This window comes from Gadus morhua, chromosome 6 (genome assembly GCF_902167405.1).
Source record: "Gadus morhua chromosome 6, gadMor3.0, whole genome shotgun sequence".
Lineage (NCBI taxonomy): Eukaryota > Metazoa > Chordata > Actinopteri > Gadiformes > Gadidae > Gadus > Gadus morhua.
The window spans coordinates 6,335,228-6,360,208 of NC_044053.1; the positions used below are offsets into that span (position 1 = coordinate 6,335,228).

At 45.8% G+C, this 24,981-nt stretch overlaps 3 protein-coding genes across 6 annotated transcripts in view; 2 read left to right on the forward strand and 1 right to left on the reverse strand.

Annotated features, from left to right (window-relative positions):
* Positions 1–10,863, forward strand: part of dapk1 (death-associated protein kinase 1) — a 52,564-nt gene extending 41,701 nt beyond the window's left edge. For both annotated transcript variants that reach the window (XM_030359463.1, XM_030359464.1), the window contains exons 21-26: positions 2,081–2,266; positions 3,093–3,290; positions 3,950–4,088; positions 4,890–5,010; positions 5,511–5,699; positions 7,120–10,863. In XM_030359463.1, coding sequence (XP_030215323.1) covers positions 2,081–2,266; positions 3,093–3,290; positions 3,950–4,088; positions 4,890–5,010; positions 5,511–5,699; positions 7,120–8,469 — 2,183 coding nt within the window. In that variant the 3' untranslated portion in view covers positions 8,470–10,863. The remainder of the gene's footprint in view (positions 1–2,080; positions 2,267–3,092; positions 3,291–3,949; positions 4,089–4,889; positions 5,011–5,510; positions 5,700–7,119) is intronic.
* Positions 953–17,187, forward strand: ctsla (cathepsin La). Of its 3 annotated transcripts, none has more exons than XM_030359468.1 (8): positions 953–958; positions 13,014–13,147; positions 13,264–13,386; positions 13,709–13,861; positions 15,744–15,968; positions 16,149–16,317; positions 16,439–16,556; positions 16,719–17,187. In XM_030359468.1, exons 2-8 carry the CDS (start codon positions 13,019–13,021, stop codon positions 16,816–16,818), a joined length of 1,017 nt encoding a protein of 338 aa, XP_030215328.1. In that variant the 5' UTR covers positions 953–958; positions 13,014–13,018; the 3' UTR covers positions 16,819–17,187. The 3 variants fall into 3 exon arrangements, with proteins under 3 accessions (XP_030215328.1, XP_030215325.1, XP_030215327.1); XM_030359465.1 differs by lacking the exon at positions 953–958 and adding an exon at positions 12,033–12,170; XM_030359467.1 differs by lacking the exon at positions 953–958 and adding an exon at positions 12,606–12,791.
* Positions 17,188–17,987: 800 nt separating this feature from the next.
* Positions 17,988–24,981, reverse strand: part of fbp2 (fructose-1,6-bisphosphatase 2) — a 10,128-nt gene continuing 3,134 nt past the window's right edge. The window contains exons 3-7 of the mRNA XM_030359470.1: positions 24,744–24,836; positions 23,656–23,796; positions 22,103–22,240; positions 19,922–20,041; positions 17,988–18,614 (exon numbers count right to left, since the gene is read on the reverse strand). Coding sequence (XP_030215330.1) covers positions 18,438–18,614; positions 19,922–20,041; positions 22,103–22,240; positions 23,656–23,796; positions 24,744–24,836 — 669 coding nt within the window. The 3' untranslated portion in view covers positions 17,988–18,437. The remainder of the gene's footprint in view (positions 18,615–19,921; positions 20,042–22,102; positions 22,241–23,655; positions 23,797–24,743; positions 24,837–24,981) is intronic.

The window sequence follows — 24,981 nt, forward strand, 5'->3', positions numbered from 1 at the left end:
AACAACCACGGAGACAACACAATAATCAGGGGAGTCTTTCGCGTGAACTACATTTGACAAAACAATGGCGACTTAAATGAAGCAAATTGCAAAGGAGATATTTGAATAGCGTCATGGCGTGACTGTCATATTTGGGTATTTTGTGGGCTATTTTTGTATTCCTTTTGATTCAATTTGGGCCCTGGCTGCGGGCACTTCGAGCACAGGTTCATGGCCTGTTTTCTGCTGAGCGCTTTGTGCTCTGTTCACCATCTTAACCTGATAACCTTGACAGCTGAGGCCAACGCTTGCCCTCGGGGCCTTGACTGTCTTCTTCTCCAGTCAGACCTGCAGACAGTGATTACTGAGGCTCACAAAGAACCCCACGCACACACAAGAAACACACACACGTCCCCCCTGTTAATGTTTCTCTTAACTTATCTGTGTCTCTGGCGTGTTCCGTCTTCCTTTCTCTCTCTTAATCACGCACTCTTTCATGAACGCACACGCACACACACGCCTTCCCGTCATGTGCACACATGCACCCTCACATAGACACATCCTCACACACACACACACACACACACACACACACACACACAGAAATACATTCTATTGTGTTGGTCCTTAACCACTCTTTACCGGCACCATTATCTCCTACAGAGGCCTGCTTCCCTCCCTGATAATGGCCGTCTAGAGTTGCTCATCTGAAGCACCAGGGCCTCTGTAGCCCAACATTCAGACCGGATTTCTTTAAAGCCTTTTAAACACTCTGGGGAAATGCTTACCAGAATGAAGAGATTGTTTTTGATGCATGCTATGATTTGGAAATGACAAATCGGAGACATTGACATGGTAGTTAAAAAATATATATATATAATGTATAGGTAATGCACTTGGTTTTCTTCTGTTCTCTGCACAATTGAATCAATTGTCAGGAAGGTCAGCATGTGGTGATGTGTGGGTTCAGCATCATCATGTTGACCCACATGGTTCTGCCTTTGGAAACTGGAAACTCGGATATTCATAGCTGTTGCTTTAAAACAGCCGGCCTCAGTTTAAAGAGTTAATTTCAAGACTAATACCTGCAAGAAAGGGTGCAGGTGAAACCAATATAGCTCTCTTGATCAATATCTCATTCTGTCTATATCACTCTCTATCTACATTCCTCCAGTCTAAATAAAGCTGGCTGCTCACACACACACACACACACACACACACACACACACACACACACACACACACACACACACACACACACACACACACACACACACACACACACACACACACACACACACGGAAAATAGCTTATGTTCCCTTTAACCCAAAAAAAAGGAGATTTAGGCCTGCTGCCAGAGGAAAGATGTGGCCACAGATGTTGGGGCAGCGCTTCATTCCTCAGGACCAGAGCAGAACATTTATAATGAAAAGTCAGTCAGCTGTCTCTGGAAATGAGCGAACCCAAGCAGGCCTCAAATTCTGCCCCACTGCATGGATTGAATTCCCCCATAGATTCCTATCTGTACTCCTGCCTACACAATGTTTCATCTGTTACTTGGGACTAGAGTATTGTTTTCATGCGTACATTCAGACGTTGTTGGCTTCGATTCGATTTTTTTCTGTGGAACTCTATTTTTTGCTTTTATTATTTTGGGATTGAAAATCACATACATGCACATCTTTGATCAGTGACTGTTGGATCAGTGACTGACCAATCAGGTTGGATCCACTTTCTAAAGCTCTTAAGTGTTTAAAACGTGGCTGAACTGGAGATTAATTATTTCTTTCTCTGGAGCTTTGCAACATTGACGAAATATCCCACAAGCGCTCTCCTTTTGTGTGGAAACAGCACCCCCATGTGTCTGAAAATAGACCTTCATACAAACCAAACATACCGACGACAAGTCACCAACGGTCTGATAAAATGATTGCATACAATAGTTACATGTACACTTTCAGCCCAATTCATCGAGGTTGGTTAATGCATTCAAAACGTTGCCTGTGTTTGTACGCAAAGATGTATATTCCTACACACACAGAACCCACTAACACTGGATTGTTGCGTTAAACCCCTTGTGTTGTGTCCATCTCCCTGTAGTCTCTGTGAGCATCTCCAACCTGTACCCCGGCTGTGAGAACGTGAGCGTGAGGAGCCGGAGCATGATGTTCGAGCCCAGCCTGACCAAGGGGGTGCTGGAGGTGTTCTCCCCCGTCCACAACGCCCTGTCCTCGGCCGACGAGCTGGCCACCAGGGCCATCGACATCCAGAACACCAACATCAACGGTGAGGCCCTCGGGGTGTAGGGAGGGGTAAGATCATACTGACACTGGCCCCCGGCATGTAGGGAGGGTAAGATCATACTGATACTGATGATAATACGATCATCCAAAGGACACTTGGGATGAGATGAGATGCGCCTTTTTAATCTCGCATGGAAAATGTGGGCGTCATGGTAGAAGGTGATAGGAATTTAAAAAGAGATCAACGTTGTAAAATGACTAAGGTTGAGGGGTTAGGTAGACATCAAGATGTTCACTGAGGAATTAATGAATTCATTGAAAGCGAGGTTACATTACGGTCTGTGACGGTTCCTTGCTGCAGCTGAAGGTTTGCTGAGTTTTCTGCTGAGTTTTGAAGTCCACTGTTCTGCATGCGATGAAGAACCTGCACGTCAGCAGCTGCCTTATAGCACTTAAAGCGATTAAATCAAAATGAACTGAGCTGCAGTAAAACACAATATTAAACCACTTAGTCTGGGTATAGGGGGCAGGATAGTCTAGGGGGGGTTAGGGTGCTTTAACTCCCAGCAGTAAGGCACAGGGTTCAATACCCCCCCATGTACAATATACATATAGGGCGTAGGCATCAGTGAGCAAGGTGCCCTAAATCTTCCCTGCTATTTAATATAATCTAAATTCACTCACCGTCGGTCGCTTTGGATAAAAGTGTCTGCTAAATGACTTGAATGGCAATCGATTTTATTGTAGCTATAGCATTTAAACAGTCCACCTTTTCAATCCACAGACCAGACAGCCCTCAGGCATATATACTGTAGGTACATAGGTTACTGAAGGGGAAATTCACCCATGCTCTCTACTGCCCCCTGCAGGCGTGGGGGACTTCAGCGTGTGGGAGTTTTCTGGGAACCCTGTGTACCAGTGTGCCTACGACTACTTTGCGGCCAACGACGTGACGGCGCTGCACCTGGTGCTGTTCAGCCTGGAGGAGCCCTACGAGACCCAGCTGGGACACATCACCTACTGGCTCAACACGCTCAAGGCCCTCTCCCTGCCCTCGGACAACATCGGTCAGCACCCGGCGCGCGCGTGTGTGTGTGTGTGTGTGTGTGTGTGTGTGTGTGTGTGTGTGTGTGTGTGTGTGTGTGTGTGTGTGTGTGTGTGTGTGTGTGTGTGTGTGTGTGTGTGTGTGTGTGTGTGTGTGTGTGTGTGTGTGTGTGCGCGTCGTGTGTGTGTGTGTGTGTGTGTGTGTGTGTGTGTGTGTGTGCGGGCTCGCGTGTGTGTATGTGCTCATAAGTGTGCGTGCTCATGTGTGTGTTGGGTGTTGTCAGGATGGGGGGGGGGGGGAATAATTACGGGGGGAAATGCTGGTCGATTCATCCGTGAAGCAATTTTTCCTCCATTTTGCATATGCGGCCGAATATCGACTTACCCTTCTACTCATGAACATGCAAAGGAGAAGGAATGACCCTTCTCGTTTGCATGTGTGAGACGATCCAGTTTTTAGCGTCACTTGCATTGAGTCGGCTGCAAGCTCACAAATAAGAGAACTTTTCCAACTATGTTATATATTTCCATCATTGGGTTTTCATAATATTCGCGCGCGTGTGTGTGTGTGTGTGTGTGTGTGTGTGTGTGTGTGTGTGTGTGTGTGTGTGTGTGTGTGTGTGTGTGTGTGTGTGTGTGTGTGTGTGTGTGTGCGCCCCCCCCCCCCCCCCCCCTCCCTCAGCGTTGGCGGGCCGCCTGCAGAACCCCCTGGCCGTGTCGCTGGTGGGCACCCACGCCGACCTGGCCAACGTGCCGCGGGCCTTCTCCGGAGAGTTCCTCTACGACAAGGAGAGGGTGCTGCTCAAGGAAGTCAAGAACAGGTGCGTGGCGCCGCCCCGGCAGCAGCTCAGTGGGGCACAGCGGGTTGGCTGGTCACCGCAAGGTTGCTAGTTCGATCCCTGGCTCTTCCTAGCCGAGTGTCGAGGTGTCCCTGAGCAAAGCGCCATCGTCGGTTGAAAGCGCCATCGTCGGTGTGTGAATGTGTGTGTGAATAGGTGAATGTCAGCCAATATTGGTAAGCACTTTGGATGAAAGCACTAGTTAAACTCAGTCGATCCACCTTGGTTTTACTAGCCGTGGCTCAGGAGGGCCGAGAGGTCGGTCGACCAGCTGGCGTGGGGCAATGCTATCATCTTTTTTTAAATAACCCCACTTCTTCATGCTTCATTCGTACGTGTATTTTAAGTGCAGAGCTAGAAGACCGGGTTAGAAGAGGGAAGTTGAACTGCTCTATTAGTTAAAGGACTATCGAGAAATGTAAATCTTCTCTCTATTCTCGACAAGGTAAAGAATTGGGCCCCGGGCCAACGGGGAACTTCTACGATCTGTCTGCTCTATCACTAAATGGGGGAAAATGTTGCTGACCATAGTAACGACCATAAAGGCGACCGCTATAGAGACTATGAACTCTGCTATCGCGGGGAGTTCTAAATCAATTAAAATGTCTTCTCTATCACCTATTCTGTGTGATATCAGGCTGGTGCAAAAATGCTGTGAACCAAATTTCGGACTAATTTATTTTGGAAATATTATTTTCATGCATAGATATTTATAATATCCCAGATGTGCTGCTCCACTTGTGTCCGGTCGTTGAGTGGAGCTGGCTGCTGTGTGCCCTCCAGGTTTGGGACCGACCTTCAGATCAGCGACAAGCTGTTCGTCATGGACGTCGGAGCATCAAACTCTAAAGACATGAAGACACTGAGGAGCCACCTGCAGGAGCTGAGGACCTCCATCATCTCGGTAGAACACTCACACACACAGACACACTCACACGCACACGCACACACACACACACCAATAATGGGGAATTCGGGTGACGCAGCTGAAAGAAATTGATCTAAAGGAGATGCAACTTTGAATCTATTTTATTTTAATTAATTTACATTACATTTTGAATCAGTCTCTGCTCTTGCATATCAGGTATCGGACATCCCTGCACAACATATTGCAGATTTATTCATTTCTCTCCATCACCACCAGGATTGCTCCACCTGAACCTTAACATGCTGGTTCAAACTTTCGAACACACACACACACAGACACACACACACACACACACACACACACACACACACACACACACACACACACACACACACACACACACACACACACAACCCAAAAACGGTACTCACAATAAATCACGCTAGCACATGCGTTGACTCCCTCTCTTCCCCCTCCCCCCTCCCGCGTGTCTCCCTTGGGTGCTCCTCTCTCCACGGGGCGGGGGGGGGTCTCAGAGGTGCGGCCCCATGACCTTGCTGTCGGAGCGCCTCCTGGCCGCACTGCCCGCCTGGAGGAAGCTGAGCGGACCCAACCAGCTGACGTCCTGGCAGCAGTTTGTCAGCGACGTCCAGGAGCACATCAACCCGCTGGCCAGCCAGGAACACCTGCGCACGCTGGCACAGCAGCTGCACAGCATGGGGGAGGTGAGCGAGACGGCCGCGTGGCGGCCCGCGCAGTATGATAGCCGGCATCTCTGCCCCAACGTACTGAAGGAGAGGGACAAAAACGTTCCTGCACCTGCATGCTAAAAGGTGACATTTTATACCACCAGGTGTGAGTGTGATTAGCCGTTAAAAGCGTTCAACGAGGGTTAGTTGAGCAACGTTTGCTACGGTCCACTGGGTAGGCTGGTAGACCCACATCTAGGTGGACACGCCCACTTGTGATGCCAGTAGCCAGACCAATGGCGACCCTGCCTTAGCCGAATCTCTGAAGCTAAGCAGGTGTGGGCTTGGTTGGTACTTGGATGGCAGACCAACTGGGAACACTGAGTTGCTGCTGGAAGTGGTGTCGGGTGTTGGCCAGTAGGTGGCACTCTTCCCTCTGGTCAAAACATCACTCCCGATCGCCCCAGTGCAGTGACGGGGACACTGTGCTGTGGAAGGCGCCGTCCTTCGGAGGAGACGTGAAACCGAGATCCTGACTCACTGAGGTCGTGAAAGACCCCAGGGCACTTATTGCAAAGAGTAGGGGTTTCCCCGGTGTCCTGGCCCAACCAGGCTCATTCAATCTGGCCCCCTAATCATCCCACTGTATAATTGGCCGATTCATTAATTCCCTCACTCTCCACCTCAAGCTGGTGTGTGGTGAGCGTTCTGGCGCAGATTGGCTGCCGTGCATCACCCAAGTTGGTGCTACGCACTGGTGGTGGTGAGTGAGGTCCCCCCCTTCAATGTAAAACGCTTTGGGGACTTGAAAAGCGCTATATACGATGATTATTATTGTTATTATTATTATGTTAGGAGGGAGATTATCAAAACGGCTTGTAGCGGCTAATCACACTCACACCTGGTGGTATCATATGTCAACTTTTAAAATATTGGGGTCTAAAATGATTGTCCCATGCTACCACTGCGTTCTACCACTTAAGGGCACTGTTTGATTATGAGTGCTACTGCCTCGAGGTCCATCTGCTAACAATCATACATCAGGAACCAGGAACTAAAAAGGGAACATTTTGTCTGAGGAGGGCCTAACAGTTAAACAAAGCGCTGGCGAAAGTATTTGGGTGATGAGTCACGCTTCACCACAATGAGCTTGAGGATTTTGTGTCTCTTTCTTGCTTTACCCAACCATCTAACACTAGTAGCATTAAACATTTGCATGTGTGTGGGTGGTAAACATTAATAATTTGTTCTCCGTGTGGCTCTTCACCATATGTTTTAACGACCACATTTTAACGACCTGCTCTCTCATTTACCGTACTTCCCTCCTCTCCTCTTCCTGCACTCCTACTCAATGTGATTCATTAAATTAAGCATCTCTCTCCCTCTCCTCTCCCTCTCCCTCTCCCCCCCCCCCCCCCCCCCCCCCCCCCCCCCCCCCCCCCCCCGCTGTGGGCAGATCAACATCATGCAGAGCGAGACGGTGCAGGACGTGGTGCTGCTGGAGCCCCGCTGGCTCTGCAGCAACGTGCTCGCCCGGCTGCTGTCGGTGGAGACACCCAAGGCCATCCATCACTACAGGGGGCGCTACAGGCTGGAGGAGGTGCAGGCGCTGGCGCCCGACAGCGACGTGGACGAGCTGCTGCAGATCCTGGACGCCATGGACGTGTGCGCCCGCGACCTCACCAACCCCTCCATGGTGGACGTGCCGGCGCTCATCAAGACCAACGGCCTCCACCGCTCCTGGACCGAGGAGGAGGACGACGACGAGGAGGGGCTGATCTACGGCGGCGTGCGGCTGGTCCCCGCCGAGCACCTCACGGCCTTCCCCTGCGGCCTGTTCCACAAGCTGCAGGTCAACCTGTGCCGCTGGAGCCACCAGCAGAAGCCCGAGGAGGGGGAGGAGGAGGGCGGCGGCGGCGGCGGCGGCGAGGAGATGGACCGGGACATCCGCCTGTGGACCAACGGCGCCAAGGTCAGCCAGCCCAGCGCCGAGGCCATGGTGCTGCTGGTCAACCACGGCCAGGGCGTGGAGATCCAGGTGCGGGGCCACGACACGGAGCGGGCCAAGTGCTACGCCCTGCTGGACGCCGTGTGCAGCATCGCCGAGAACCTGCTGGCCTCCACGCTGCCGGGCCTGCTGACGGCCAAGTACTACCTGAGCCCCCAGCAGCTGCGGCAGCACCAGGGCCCCGTCATGATCTACCAGCCCAAAGACTTCCTGCGCGCTCAGCTGCAGCGCGAGTCCTCGCTCACCAACACCATGGGCGGCTACCGCGAGGGCTTCAGCAGCGTGCTGGCGTTCGGCTGCGCCGAGGTGTACCAGCGCGGCAGCCTGGGCGCCGACATCCACGTCTCCAACGTGTGCCTGCTGGCGCGTCGGAAGCTGTGCCGCATGCTGGACCCCCCCGACGCGCTGGGGAAGGACTGGTGCTTGCTGGCCATGAACCTGGGCCTCACGGAGCTGGTGGCCAAGCACAGCGGCCCCAACGGCAGCCCCCCCCCGGAGGAGGAGGAGGAGGAGCCGGCGCCGGAGTCGGGGCGCGACCCCGAGCGGGGGCCGCCGGCGCCCAGCCCGACGGCGGCGCTGCTGCAGGAGTGGAGCGGGCGCCCCGACAGCACGGTGGGCGTCCTGATGGCCAAGCTGAGGGAGCTGGGCCGGCGGGACGCGGCCGACTTCCTGCTCCGGAGCTCGCCCATCTTCCGGGTCAACGCGGAGGCGGCGGGGGGCGCGGCGCCCGGGGGCTACGTGGCCTCCTGCAACGGGGGCACGTCGTACAACTCCATCAGCTCCGTCGTATCCCGCTGAGGCCAGCCGAGACGGACCCTGACTCAGACCGCGTGGATTCAGAGCGGCGACCGTACCGAGAGGAGCTATGTACTGACATCCCCCCCCCCCCCCCCAGATAAAGTATTTCGGTTTTCCCGGCCCCCGGCTGGAGTTTAGAGATCCGTCTTGATGAACATTAAGTGCAGTCTTTACCCAGAGACTACCTGCATCTCCCTCCTCCATCGCTGCGGGTCGTGGAGGCAGCCGGTAGAGTGGATGTCGTGTCGATGCCTCCCATGTGATGTAATGACCCTGTTTTCCCGATATGAATGTGTCTAGAATCACTCGAGTGTTCCCAGAAGGAATCATTTGCTCAGCTGCTTAACTTCTTAATCTGTTGTGCTGCTTTGTTTTTTTTTTGTTTTGTGTTTTACAATAAGCACACTCCCTCAAGACTTAAGACTCTCTTTGTTGCAATCGGTCTAGTGTGGACACGTGATATCAGCCTTTTGGTTCACTGAGTTATTTAGTCGCGGTTGTCCTACAGTGTAGGTGATATTAATTGCTGCTGTACTTGGTCCATTTCAGCCGACTCATTCCCACCCCTGTTCCAAACGGTCTGGACGACGATGGAGATTCAGATCGATGCCGAATGTTATGTATCTATTTTTTGTTTTTTTGTTTATTTGGCTTGATTGGCTTTTAGCCCTTTTGCCCCCCCCCCCCCCCCCTCGCCCTACCCAAAGATAAGCACAATATCTCTGTTGAAAGGAAATAGTTGTACTCTTTAAACATCAGAGGAGCTGTGCCTTGTTCAAACTTTTAAAGAAGACAAATCAATACATTCCCTCAAACCTGGTTCCTAGTGAGATTAACAAAGCAGTGCAGTTTAGATGCTGTTAAACGGAAAGAAACATTTGAAAAGAGTATCAAAAGGCAACTTTAACGGCGGCAAACAGGGTAGAGCGGTGCACACATACTTGATAGTTTAAGCGCGCATAAAGGGATTACAATGCACCAAACTTGCATCACCCTGTATCTTGATGAAATGTACATGAATGGTGTTGAATTTTATTAATGAGGAGGTGAACCCTTTACAGCCAAAACCACCTGTTGAGTGAACCTGTGCATGTGGATATTTTCCTTGTCTTGATTGGTAAGAACTATAGAGGGTTAAATGTACTAGAACACAGCTTCTAGGGAATAAGTTGTGTTGTTCCCATGTAGACATAAGGCCTGGCTTTAACTTCCCCCTTTGGGTTTCGGTGTGGTCTGACTTTTCCAATAATAGAGAATAATGTATTTGGTACAGCCCAAAAGCGCCACCATTTTACATACCCTGGAAGTAAAATCGAACTCTTTCTGACCCGCACTGACAATTGGACTTTGACTCCAATGTTCAACTTTTTTCTACCCCATGTCTAAGGAAATCCTTTTTGTTACATGTCGAAAATAGTGTTGCACACGTGGTACAGAAACAGGAGGTGTATAGGTTTTTGAGATTTAACATGGAGGTTTTGGACATAATGGCACTTGTTTTGTGTGTGCCTTCCTTGCCAGCATCCACAGTATTCCCCCTCTTTGCCCAAGAACGTAAATCTGATGCTTCATATGCTACTGTTGGGGCTCCCTGACGATTTCCAATATATCCAGTGTACTTATTGGTACATTGTAAATACCTAAGACCTATGTGTTGCTTCTGTTTCTCATGCCCACTTTTTTTATTTTGTGTATATATATATATATATCTATATATGTATACAGTATATATAATATTCCAAGCGGTCTGTCCAAATCGGTTGTTTGTAAAGAGGCAACATGAATGTACTGCAAGTGTTTTTGTTGTGAGTAAAAAATATTGCATTAAAATGAAATCTTCACTCAATTCCACTCTGAACTAGTATATACACGTACGATCTGTTGAACGGAAATGTCCCCTTAGATTTAGACATGGAAACCTATCATTTACCTGAGGCTGGGTTGTATCTGTCATAGTGTTGCCAACTGTTGTGTGCCTATACACGCCTTGTTTCTCGATCATTTTATACGCTTCAAACAATTCTGAAAGGAGAAAGGTTTTCCTTTTTCCTGCTTCAAAAAAAAAATTTGTAAAGGTTGTGTCTGAATGATACTGATGCGTGGTGTGTCTTCTCTACATTTCTCTCCCTCAAAGTTGGAGCGAGAGAAGAAAAGAAAAATGGGAATTGTAGGCCGACTTATTTACCTAAGTCTTGTTCTTTGAGGTACATAGACCGATGAGCCAGAGTTTCGAGAAAGAGACAAGAGATAGCCTTGGCTATATCCTGTAGGCCTCCAGTAGATTGAATCATAGTCTTTTGTTACATTTATTCAGCATGTTTTCAACTGCAACATTCATAGTACTTCTGACACTTAACAGTGTTGCACATTTTTATAATAAATTCTTTACCCGATTTGCATTGGTTTTGTTGCCTCAATTACAGCTCTTCATGTTAAAAAATTTGCCACAAAGCAACTGTATATTTTATACAACTTTGTTTTTTAGAATGCTCTAGAAAACCCTAGAAAAACATAGTCAACGTTACCATTAAAAGACTTCAACACTGAGAATAATAAACATAACAATTTTACATCATTTTGTGTTGTGGGATGATTACTAACACATCATCCCACAACATAAAATGTTCTTATTTGTACGCCTAATAGAAACGTGTTGCAGAAGGCAAATGACTGGCATACTCAGCAATTGACCACCTGCAACAACATACCCGTTTCACAGGATGTCCTAGGGGAACTTCCTGTCATGGTCCCTTAGGCCCAATCCCATTTCTACCCCATACCCCTTCCCCTTACCCCTCCCCCTTGTTTTGAAGGGGTAAGGGGAAGGGGAAAGGGGAAGGAAACGTCTATATTTGACGTAATTTGCCTCCTGCCTCGCCGTGGTGTGTGAAGTCCCTCTGTAAGAACCAGAGACTGTAGTATTAGGACTGGGTCAACACCGAAAACCCCTGTTCTGTCGTGGGCGGAACAAAATCACCGCCCCTTGACATGTTACTGCTGACTGTTTCCTAATTTAGCCCACTTTTTTTTTTTTTCAGAAGAAGGTCTTAGTCTGGCCTCAATAAAACCACAGAACATTAATTCCCCTTAATATTAACACAAAACTAGTAACGTTTAACAAGCCGGTTGGTTAGTGAATGCGAAGGAGTTCTACACCTGCTGCTTTAATGACCTCTCAAGGATGACACTGGTTCCTGCACTAAAATATTTGAGGAAACAGAACCAAAACTAACGACGCCTACTTTAATAGCAGTATCTAGTGTCTTTTGTTTTCTTACTTTTTCTAAGAAACACGAAAAATATGTATTTGCCCAATCTTAATGAAGCTAGTCCTTGAAATCCTGTCATGAGGAAATTATCTACTATTATTATCTACTATTTACTATCTAATTATTGAATGTTCTAGGAAGGTGTGTGTGTGGGTGTGGGTGTTTGGGAGAGAAAAAAATCAAACACTGTTCATCCTTTTGTATGACATGGCATATTTTTAGGAAGTAGCCAAGCATCCAAGACCGTCACGTGCTGTCACGGGATCACATGATGATGACGTCATATGTATGGGCGGAGTTTCAATGGAAAAAACACCTCACAGGACCAATCAGAAGACACCGTATGAGCTGCTCCAGCGTCGCTCCTGCATTTATAAACTTTGTGCACCTTTGTACTCCAAGCTGTCTTCTCTAACAACATCTAAGACTACAGTAAGTTTACGCTGTCAGTTTGCTTTTTTGATAACCGAAGGTTTTTAAAGCTTCTCATTTACATTGCAATATATTTTATTTTCATAAGAAATTCGTACAAAGTATAATGGAAAAATTCCGTGTTTGGGGAGTTGTTTTTTTTGGATCCTAAAAGGCCCGACTGAACACGGGACTTCTGATTGCCATTTCGATCCAGACGTGTCAAATTCCACATTGCTTTAGTAGTGTATTGCTTGCAGATTATCATTTTACTACGGTGTCGCGGTGAATCCTTGTAGCCCTCCTGGTTTTTTTTTCCATCCAGAATTCGTTTAATAAATCAAGCAGATCTTTCATGGGTACCCGTTTCAAATATAAACAACACCGTGTCCATCGTCCGAACAGCTCAAATCAATAACAAATGTACTTTTCCGTGCACTGGCTGCGGTAGGGTCCCTGGTTTTGTTTTCCTCTGGTCTTAAAGCCTGCGCCGCCGCCCGGATCCCGTGACTCGGCTCACACAAAGGGCTGTGTTTGTTTTGGGACTTCAAGATTTCGTTTCTGTAATCCGTTTTCTCCTCAGACGAGAATCGACCACATTGCGTCTTCTCTCCATAGCCGTGGCTATTTCAGCTCTACTCGGTAAACAAGTCGATCTTGCAGGCCCATGTCCTTGTTTTGTTAAGAGGGAATGTTGTATCTGCAATCTGGGAGCTATGGATCTGGACTAGCTTGTTGATCGTGGATGTCTTTCAGCGTTCAGTCGATGGATTTGTGTTACCATGACCATCGTTCCTGATTTGTATATGCTAATGTAATTATATTTAACCTAACTTGTTTTTCTCCCCTTTCGTTTCCCACTAGACGCCATGATGATGCTGCCTCTAGCGGTAGTTACGCTGTGCCTCAGTGCAGTCCTGTCTGCTCCCACATTAGACTCGCAGTTGGACGAGCACTGGAACCTATGGAAGGGGTGGCACAACAAGGAGTTTCATGTGGTGAGTCTTTGAATTGGTGTTATGAAGAATCTCAATGTACGGAATTAAAATGCATCTATTTAAAAAACGAATGGTGTAAAAAAATATTGACTTGTTGGCCTGTTTCTATATTAAAGAAGGAAGAGGGCTGGAGGAGGATGGTGTGGGAGAAGAACTTGAAGAAAATTGAAATTCACAACCTGGAGCACTCCATTGGCAAGCACTCATACAGGCTGGGGATGAATCACTTTGGAGATATGGTAAGAACCTGCACAGGAAGTGGGACAGTGTTTCTCAGGTTTCTGTTCAACACCCGTCTGCTACCGGCCCTGATAAACAACCACACCCAGCTAAAGAATGTTAGCGAAAGTTGCCGATTGGCCATGTCATCAAAACATTCATTTTAATACGAAAAAAACAAGCCCAGAAGAGTATTGCACCCTGTCCCAAAGTGTTTTGTTGTATACGTTTCCAACAAGAACCAAACAATCGAGACAGTTCTAGACGGAAGCATATTCCACAAATGGCCGCGATGTCCCGACGGTGGTGTCACTGTTGTGCTACTCTGTCCTGTTTCTCCAGACTCACGAGGAGTTCAGGCAGGTGATGAACGGCTACAAGCCCAGGCAGCAGAGGAAGACCAAGGGATCCATGTTCATGGAGCCCAACTTCCTGGCCCCTCCCCCCGCCGTGGACTGGAGAGAGAAGGGCTACGTGACCCCCGTTAAAGATCAGGTATGTCCCTCGTGCATCCCCCGTGCAGCAGCTCCCTGCTACTTTTCATCCCCTACTTGATGCTATCCTGTGCATTGGATATATATGGAAAGAGCGTAGTGTATCTGGAGTCCATGTTTATCACTATGTAGTAGGAGTGTAACGGTACACAAAAGTCGCGGTTCGGTACGTACCTCGGTTTTTAAGTCACAGTAGGGTATGGTTAATAGTTTCTCAACCCGTAGATAAGCAGCAATGAAAACACCAATAAACTTGGTTATGGCATTTGTATTTCTGAATTCCCAGACGGGGGATGTTGAAATAGTGTTGTGAGCTGGGGTTTTTTCCCAGCAACGGTGATGGTAACACTTGGATGGTGCCTCTTCAAATGTGTGTGCATGTTAAAGTGATGTACGTAGGCACGGAGAGCCCTCTCCATAGCCGGAGAGCCTGTCGGAGACCCTCTCCGTAGCTTACGTGTGCATCCAATATTTTTTAACTATCCGTCGACGGCATAGACCTATTGGTCGACACAACAGAGGCAGCAAGGGCTGTGATTGATCCTCTAACAAAATCCTTTCCTGAATCACTTCTCCGGTTTGACTTTGCACCTTAATTACTTTGTACATTGTTTACTTTGCACCTTTTTAAGGACCAATAAAGCACAAAATAAGATTTGAAAAGCTTTGGAAGTTTACTTACCACACTGCTTACATGGTTTGTAGTCAACATATAAGATAGATCGGGCGGCGCATTGCGTTGAGTATAAGACATCCCCGACGGAGAGCTGCCGAGCGCATTACGGCGTCGGAGTAGTACACTTTGGCTAAACGGTCCAGGTGGAACTCCGACTTCAAGTTTTAAATTCCGGTTCGCAAAACAAGCCTTTACATTCTGCATCCGGAATCCCAACCTTACCTTGGCACTGTACGTATTGCATGATCTGTTTGGTGACCCTATCTACGCCACATTTGCGAACCGCGGTACACCTCTGTAACCGCACCGAAGTGCCTGTACCGGGACGGTTCGGTACAAATACGTGTACCGTTACACCCCTACTATGTAGTGAGGGAAGTATACACAACCTAAACAGGTGGTATTTGAACATTGGAGTCCAGCCATGTGACCAAAGTGAGGCAGAACGGTTTATGTTATCTATTTGGTTGCAAAATGGATCCAGTCTGAAGTGCAGACACGCACTTGCTAAGCTTGTCACAAAGGACAAATCCTTTTCCTTTTGAAGAAGAGGAAAGGGGTCTGACTGTGTTGAAGTTGCTGGCAGCTTCTTTGTTTTTATTGGAATTCCTAAAATGTTTGAATCTTAATGGCTGATATGAGGGGACATTCAAGTAAGATGTCGTCTTCGGGTTAAAACGGGAAGCATTGCTCCTTTTGGACATGAGTTTTACTTTAAGTGGACCCGTGTTAAAAGCGCAGACTGATAAGGTTCATATTTGGTAGTTTTCTTTTTATCTGTTTACCACACACTGTTTGCTAACACCCCCCCACACCCCCGTGTCAGTGATGGCTCCTCCCCCTGTACAGTACATTAGGCCTGGGGCCTGGAGCTGAAACTTGAGCTATCACCCGTGAACAGGGGGTGGCTGGTGGGACAGGATTGGCAACAATACTCTGACCTACTTTGAAAGGTCGTAAAGCTAGCGGTCCGGAAACGGACCAGGCCTTCTTTTTGTATTTAGTTTAGTCCAACGATTGCAGTAAAATTATAGATCATGGCCATAAAATCGTAAAAGGTAATAAACCCAGTGTTATCCGTATCTTGCCGATTACACTTCCAGTTTTGTTTCAAATGTCTGAAGGTTCATGTACCACCACGAATGTCTGCAGTTCAGACCCTTTTCAGTATTTTAACCCAACCTTTCTCCCTGGGCCCCCCTTCCAGGGCAGTTGCGGCTCCTGCTGGGCCTTCAGTACCACCGGGGCTCTTGAGGGCCAGCAGTTCAGGAAAACCGGCAAACTCGTGTCCCTCAGCGAGCAGAACCTTGTTGAATGCTCCCAGGCAGAGGGAAACGAGGGCTGCAACGGAGGACTCATGGACCAGGCCTTCCAGTACGTGGAGGACAACGGCGGCCTGGACTCTGAGGATTCCTACCCTTACCTCGGAACTGTACGTATCGCATGATCTGTTTGGTAGAAGTGGGAAATGATTATATAGATGTGTGTAATGATAAACTTTGATAAAAGACGTTGGGTCTTTACATATGTCTTCATGTAATGGCAGATGTTTTTTTTTTCTCAGTATCTCTTGCTAACTGTTTCACTGCCGGCTTCCTCCCCTGTTGTCCAGGATGACCAGCCTTGCCACTACGACCCCAAATTCAACTCGGTAAACGACACTGGCTTTGTGGACATTCCGAGCGGCAAGGAGCGCGCCCTGATGAAGGCCGTGGCCGCCGTGGGACCTGTGTCCATCGCCATCGACGCCAGCCACGAGTCTTTCCAGTTCTACGAATCAGGTGAGCTGCTTTGCTCGTGACACTGCCACGGCAGGTTTGGCACTGCCTCTTTAATGTGCATTTACTTTTTTTCCTTGGTCAAACAAACTTTAATAATTTTTCATAACGTGGCGTTCTTAAGGTATCTACAACGAGAAGGCGTGCAGCAGTGAGGATCTGGACCACGGTGTGTTGGTGGTCGGCTATGGCTTCGAGGGCGAGGACGTTGATGGCAAGAAGTACTGGATCGTCAAGAACAGGTGAGCCTTCTTATGACTTACTACCCGTGTAGGGCAAGAGATGCGCCTTTGGAGGGATGTACTTTTCTTTTTTTTTCAACCCAATGTATTAGCTCTCATATTTTGACAAGAATTTAGCTTTGGATGATTGTTTTAAATCTAATGCTGTGTCCAACCTTGCAGCTGGAGCGAGAAGTGGGGAGACAAGGGCTACATCCTCATGGCTAAAGACAAGAAGAACCAATGTGGAGTCGCAACGGCTGCCAGCTACCCCTTGGTCTAGCTGCCACAGCATTTCAGTGGTGATGAACCAAGCATTTTGAAATGGTACTTGCTGGAGATGGCCATTCAACAAAACAAATTAAGTGTTTTTAAATCAAGCTTAAAGAAGGCAGGATTTACTTTGTCAGCTTAATACACTGTCATGTATCTGAATGTTTTATGGAGAAACGATGGTTTTAGGGAATGCCATTTTATAATGGCTTGATTTTATGCCACTTTATTCATTCATGGTCTTTTGAGTCTTTGTAAATATGTTTGCCTACTTTCTAGGCATTTTCTTAACCCCTTACCTTGTCCGTTCCATGAATGTTCAATTCTTTATTTTTTTTTTATTACTTTTGCTGTGATCAATTAAATTTGTGGAACTGTGGTTTGACTCTGGTTTTCCTTCATTCTATTCCAATAAGATTTTCCCTCTGATTGCAATGTCTTTCAAATCAAATGCAGGTCATGACTTTGACCAAGACCCATTATCTGAGGTTTATTGCCCGAGTAAAGAAAATAATAACCGTCAAAACCATTCGTTGTGTACTCTGGGTACGATTGGTAGTTACCTTCTGCTGCCAGTTATCTCACGTGCCTGTATTCTTCATATTCATCGTGTGCTGGCAAGACATGAGTCATGCTTTTCCTTGTGCTAGGGAGCCCTGAGGATTATTCACTTCCTGCCTTCTTTTGGCTAACCATTTCGAAACTTTACGATTTACTTTCCACATGGCTACCCAATTGCATAACGAATGCCCTAGTTTAATAATGGATTATTGTTTAGATCTGTTTTTGAAACCTACCGGAGTTACCCCAGAAATACAACACATCCTCTTAAATGTTGACCTGATGAAATGTATATTTTAAAAAATCCTTGTATTATACAATGTGTAGTGACTCAACTTTGCCTTTGTGTACACAAACTGACAAAAGTACACCATGTGCTAATCGAGGCCATTGGTGGTTTAAGATTCCAGTTTTTTTTAGTAACGTAAGTTTGTATTGGAGTCCTGCTTGAATCCCATTCAAACCCGAGGGCTGAGTGACCCCATTCATTAGCCCATTCAACCCACATCACATAAGTTACCACTAGGGGTACATCTCTTGCCCCCTAAAAACATTGACTTTTACTTTCTACAGTATGTTAAACATTTTTGGTTCATATTGTATTGACTGTAGAATTCAAACAATTGAAATGGTCTTTATTCATTTGAAAACGGCTCACAATTACCATTCCAAAGAGAGGCCAAATAAATTGAGTCGACCATGACTTCTTAACTGAAGCGTGCATAAACAATTTCTCGGCGCAAAGAAATGAGTCCACCATTTGTCTGCGGTGACCGTTAATTCCAGAGAACGAGAACACTTCCTCTTGCTGTTTTGTTTATTCTCTCGCACTTCTCCTGCAGAACATGTTTCCTGGTGCATGATTGATTAGTGTGAATGACTCCCAAGGGAAAACATCCCATCACATTAGGGTATACATTTAAGTAAAAGTGAGTATGCATCGTGATTTGCCTCTATTTGAAATGTCTCCTTCACATATTTCTGTTTATTCATGACAAATACGGAACTAACTATGACTATCGACAAAAAGTAAGACGTTTATGAAACAAGGCCAAATGTTTACTGGTGCTACTTGACAAACGACAAGTACTCTGCAACATCGGCGGGGGAGCCGACCACGAACGGCACCCGTTGGTGCAGGCTCTCCGGCTGGACGTCCAGGATCCTCTGGGTCCCGGTGGTGGCCAGGCCCCCGGCCTGCTCGATCAGGAACGCGATTGGGTTGCACTCGTACAGGAGCCGCAGCTATTGGTCGGAGAGGTTCATAATGAAGGTTATGCATGCAATGGATAAGTGCATTGTTGTTGTTACCTATGGCTTAGGGGGTGTTTTGGTACCTTTATCCTTATATTATCCTAAGAACCTAATAGAAAGCCATTGAGCATTTTTGCCTTATGTTCAATCGCTCATTTAGTGCCGTTTTAGCAAAACGAGAAGAAGGGCTTGAACATCAGTTATTAGTTGTTATATGGTATACCGCATTATATTTTGTATTTTCAAAGGCATTCTGATGCCTTATATTAAAACATCATGCTCTTTAAAGAGTTGCCATTGCCATGCTTGAGATGAAAGGTGACTGAGTGCAGGGATGGGCGGAACTGTGAGGAACTGAGGAAGTGCCATGCTCGGCCAAAGAGCTACAGTAAAAGTGATATGAAACTAATGGATTTGGTAGGGTCCAAAACCCATTAGGAAACGGTTGTTGCTAATGGACGATCATGTTTCAGATGGGCGTCTGGGAAACTCTGATCTGAAAACCTTGAATAACCTTTGGGACATACTGGATTGCATTTCCATGGCTTTCTTTGCTGTATTCAATGGAAAGACGCTGCATTCATGTTCTGCCCCCCTCCCAAGCCTGTGTTATCTCCAGAGGGAGCTCTAATATCTAAATTACTGAGTGTGTGTCTTTGTGAATGTGTTGTCAGACAAGAACTGCTAAAGGGTTGTGTATCAATTTAAATTCAATAACCTACCTTTGCATGTGTGTGCGTGTGTCTGTGTGTGCATTTGTCTATGCGTGTGTGTGTGTGTGTTATCTCACTATATCATAATTTGTTTTTGATCATTATAATAATCGATACTCTTACACTCTAATTTTCTTTGTCGATTTGTCTCTCTCTCTTGCCAACCCTTCTCCCTTTCTGTGCATGTGAGTCAGACCACAGTCATTTCCCTGTTGTGTATCTTTACCTGATCTGTACATGTTCAGACAGATGTCAAGGGCAAACCACATTGCCAGGAAAAACAGCCAAAATCCTAATTTAAATTTTCTTAGTGCCTACTCTTTAGAAAAAAAACATCATAATAAAAATATATACCTAAAATACACACACACACACACACACACACACACACACACACACACACACACACACACACACACACACACATACACACACACACACACACACACACACACACACACACACACATACACACACACACACATATACACAAACACACACACACACACACACACACACACACACACACACATACACACACACACACATATACACAAACAAACACACTTTGTGTGTGGGTCTCACCTTTCCCTTTGGGCTCTTCTCGTTGGCGGGGTACATGAAGATGCCCCCGTAGGCGATGGTACGGTGGATGTCTGACACCATGGACCCCACATACCTGGCCCCATAGGGGGCGCTGCCGTCCTGTAGTCACAAAATAAAAACATAGTCAATGGGAATGATAAGATAGGGCCTTCATATAAACATCTCTCTCTGTATATGTATATTTATTCAGCATGGAACATCTCAAGCTCTCAGCTGATAAAGCTCAATGAAACACACACACACACACACACACTCACACACACACCATCTCACCCTCACACACACACAAACTCACAAACACAAACACATATATGTGGTTTAAAAATGGGGGTAAGGTCCACTACAGGGAAATGTAATATTTATCAACACTTTTCACGCAACATGATTGCAAAAACAGGAATAAAGAGAGTAATTTGAATAAGTGTCCCTAACTTCGCAGACAGAACAATGTGATACGGTCATGTGTTACTGAGTCATTTCCCAGTAACCAGAAAGGTTGTGGGCATTTCATCTGGAGGGTGGATTTGTGTGTGTGTGTGTGTGTGTGTGTGTGTGTGTGTGTGTGTGTGTGTGTGTGTGTGTGTGTGTGTGTGTGTGTGTGTGTGTGTGTGTGTGTGTGTGTGTGTGTGTGTGTGTGTGGGAGTGAGTGAGTGGGTGTGGGAGTGAGTGTGAGGATGCAAGGTTGTTGGTGCATGTGGGTTTAACTGTGTGTGGGCGCGTATGTGAGTGAGTGTGTGTGAGTCATGTGTTGTTTTTTTTGTGTGTGTGTACGGGTGTGTGTGTGTGTGCGTGTGTGTGTGTGTGTGTGTGTGTGTGTGTGTGTGTGTGTGTGTGTGTGTGTGTGTGTGTGTGTGTGTGTGTGTGTGTGTGTGATGCAACTACAGTTCATTGGAATTACGGTAAGGTAAATAACATCACAAAGCCTGCAGTGTAATAGAGACACTTGACTTTATCTTAGAGTCAACTACCTACCTAGCCTCAGTATATTTTTATTTTATATACGGCATATTTTATACATTCTGCCTTTTGTAAGATGAATAATTCATCTATAATTACAAAAAAAAATCTTGCTGCATTTTGTGTTTATATTGCTAGTTGTTCTTATTATATTGTATTTCTTTTGGATGTTTCTGGCTTGAGCTGAGAAAATGTAAAAGACAATCTACGCTATAATAGGATATTGTATCTGGTAATCTTCCTAAATATTAACATTGACATAAAATGTGTATGATTTCATCCCAAATATTTTCTTTTCAAAGATATCATTACAAACTTTAAGTGAACGTAACATATTCAAGTGCCATGATTGATGTGAACGGTTCTTCTGTCATGGACAAATGTTAGCGGTTGGAATGTTCTCACATCTGTGTCTGGCAGACAAAGAAGGCTCAGCCAGCCCTGACGAAAAGAGGTACAGAAATTACAGAATAATCGATTCTGCTTTTAGCAGAACAGAAGCCAACTATGATGAGGTCTGGGAGGTGAATCCGGACCGTGAAAGTAGAAAGAGGAAGTTACCAAGTATAACCATATGGGCAGATTATTTTAGAGGAGAAGTGAAACAGTGATGCGGCCTTGCAAGAAGCATGGGGCTGAGGTTGCCAAAGGTCTACTGTTCAATTTGTTAAGCTGTGCCTCCGTTCTTTCCCTTCATCTGACCGCTCCAGACCAGATCCGCTTGGTCATGCACGGGCAGATCAGCTGAGACTTTGGTCCTGTGTTTCAACTAACTGTAAAACGCCGGATCAGAAGTCACATGAGCATGAAACGCAATGACGATGGTCAGAGTATAGTGTGTATAAGGGTGATGTATGAAGGGTTGTGTGTACGTCATACCGGTCAGCTGGATGCTAAATCATACCCAAAGCCTTGCGTCAGTATACTATATAGCACAGTATAGACAGTCCACACGTGTTTGTGTGAGTGTGTTTGTGTGAGTGTGTTTGTGCGTGTATGTGTGTGTTTGTTTGTGTTTGTGTTTGTGTTTGTGTTTGTGTGTGTGTGTGTGTGTGTGTGTGTGGTGGTGTCTGTATGCGTGCTTGCCTGTGTGTGTGTGTGTGTGTGTGTGTGTGTGTGTGTGTGTGTGTGTGTGTGTGTGTGTGTGTGTGCACGCGCGTGCGTGCGTGTGACGTGTGTGTGTGTGTGTGTTTGGTCTCTCACCTCCGGGTATTTCTTGTGGTTTAGGTACTCATTAATGGAGGGGTGAAAGTACTTTGCATATCCCTCATTCAGACTGTAGATCTTCCCTTTCGGCTTTATCTTCACGTTCCTCTCTGTGAGAATGAATTCCCCAATGGCCTGTCCAAAAGATTGAACAATATTAATAGTGTTACGTTTGATATGATCATGCAGAGCGATCGTTAATTAGCACACACTCTGCCTTCCTAGACAGAGGTTTCATGGTCGGTTATATAACTAACACTAATTTAAGCTTAGCATCGACTGGTTTGATCAAATGAAAAATGTCACGATATACAGCAAACAGACAAACCAACCCGAACCAAGTTCTCATTAGGCATACATTGGAGGTCAACAGGGAAAGGAAAACACATAGATGGAAACGTGGTTTCTAGAGCAAGAAGTTCTTAGCATTGCATTGATGCATTGATCAGTGCCGCATATAGAGATTAAAATAGTCTGGGTCCAAAGTCAAATCTAAAAACATTTGAATCCTTATCAGTCTCCCTAGGCCACAGTCAGCTGACATTTTGTAATTGTTTATCACACTGCACTTTTCCACTGTAGCCATCAGCTTTTGTTGAGGAACATTTCAACGCAGGCATTTCTGCTCTGAATGACTTTGGCTTGTGGACAAAAAGGCTAGAAAATCACATTTTGGACTAAAAGTGACTGCAAAACGGCCATAAAGAAGATTTATTGTGATTATATTGTAGAAGAGCACATGTAATCATGTTCCAGGGCCTCAAAAGCAGCTTGGTAAACCTCAGGTAAACAAGCAGAAGTATCACGTATAAAGTTTCCAAAACAGGTCGGCAATATTGTTACACAGGTTCAACCTGACTTGTTGTAGGACTACATGTACTCTATATGAATGTATCAAATAAGTTGTTGTACACTTCTAATATAGGGTAAAATAAATATGCAAGACGATGGGCAAGTTTGTGTGTGGGTCGAAAAAACACCTTACATAGAAGTCGTTTTATTTGACGAGTTTAGAAAAGTAAAAAAGATTGGCTATTGCATGCCTAAACCAGTAAAACAACAAAAGTCAAAAGCACCATTTGGACGAAGACGATAATGTTATTGTAGGAGACGTGTTGATAGCGGCATTGGCAAGCAGTTAAAGGCACGATTGACGCACTAACTCGGGACCTCTTGGCCAATTTGTTTTGTTATTTGTTGTTTTTGTTATTCTTGTGAAACATTGAAAGGCGAGCATTCGTCTTCTTGGCCATGCCACAAAATGAACACACACTGACACATAGTGGCCACTAGTGGTATAACTACTCTCTCTTGGAGCTAGAGGTAGGCCAACACTACTTCCCGTCTACCACTTGCCACTGGAAAGCTCAACTGGAGCACCAAGTAGGCGACGTGGGAAGAGTAGGGCCTTGTTTTTTTTCCTTTAAATAATTTGTGTTATGTTATTAAAGGCTGTCCCTGCCCTATTCTTCCCTCAAGTCATAGACCTACACACATGTAGGGTTTTAAACACTGGACCCTTGGAAACTGGTTGAACGAGGTCTACTCACGGGATCCAACATGAAGAAGTTGAGCCCGGCTCCGGTGCTGAGGGCCACGAGCGTGGCGCTGCCGTACAGGGCGTAGCCGGCACACACCATCTTGCTGCCCGGCTGCAGCGCGTCCTGAACCGTGGGCTCCCCCTCCGATGTCTTTAACGCACATCACAACTTTATCATTTATCAAACATCCATTGTTTAGACCAAATGCAAACAGCCACAATGTGACACCATGATGCCGGAAGCGTTAATTAAAAAAGTGTTTTTATTAAAGGTATACATGGCCTATCTGAAGAAAGTAATGCAATGTAATATGATAGGAATAATAACACAATTATTATTATTGTATATATTTTTTTGTTTGTGGACATTAATGTAGGTCACAATTACTTACTTTTTGTTGGTGAACATTAATGTAGGCTACTTATTCTTTTTTTTTGTTGGTGAACATTAATGTAGGCTACGTCTAGAAAAAAGTTAGTCGATATAATGATTATCCACTACTTTATCAATGTTCTGGAAGATGTCTTTGGGAGCCGATATTGTCAGAGAATCATTAATCAGATTAATCATTAGAGACTTTGCTGAATCCGATGGATTTTCCAAACTACAAATTAGCTGCACTGCAGCGTCCCCTTGTGTCCTTATTGTTGTTTCAGACCAAACAAATCAATATTTTAAATGAAGGTATTCATTGCCAAAAAATATGAATACGATTTAGTGTTTTATTGCGTGTTCCACGATTGATAATAAGACAAAGTCTTATATAATTGTAACTATGTAAGTAAAATAACCCATGCATCGCTGTCATATGATTTAGACTTTGACACTTTGGATTTATTACGATCTCTAAGAAATCCATCAGCCTAATGAAGCTGACAGAAAACCTTCAAAGTATTAGATGGATCAATAGATCAAATACTGTGTCTGTGGCCTTAACAGTGACATCATTATTGTACGTAATATAACTACTGAAAATGTTAGTACACAAAAGGTTGAAACTGTTTTATGCTATATATATTTATAGATTGGGATGACACACATACACAGATTCCCCGACATTAATCAATTCTCTATTTTGTATTCCAATTATTACTCACTCTTTTGTAGATGGCAAAAATGGTACCAATAGAGGCCAAGCAGTCGATGTTGCTGGATCCGTCCAGGGGGTCAAAACACACCACATACTTACCCTGCGGGGACAGAGAGAAGGAAGCACAGCTTGAATGGGTGAGAAGAGCACTGTTCTAGAAAAGCATTATCTATCAATACGGGTCTCTTTGCGATTTTTAACCATCAAGAACTTCCTTGTAGTTTTGTACAGGTTACATGTGTGTG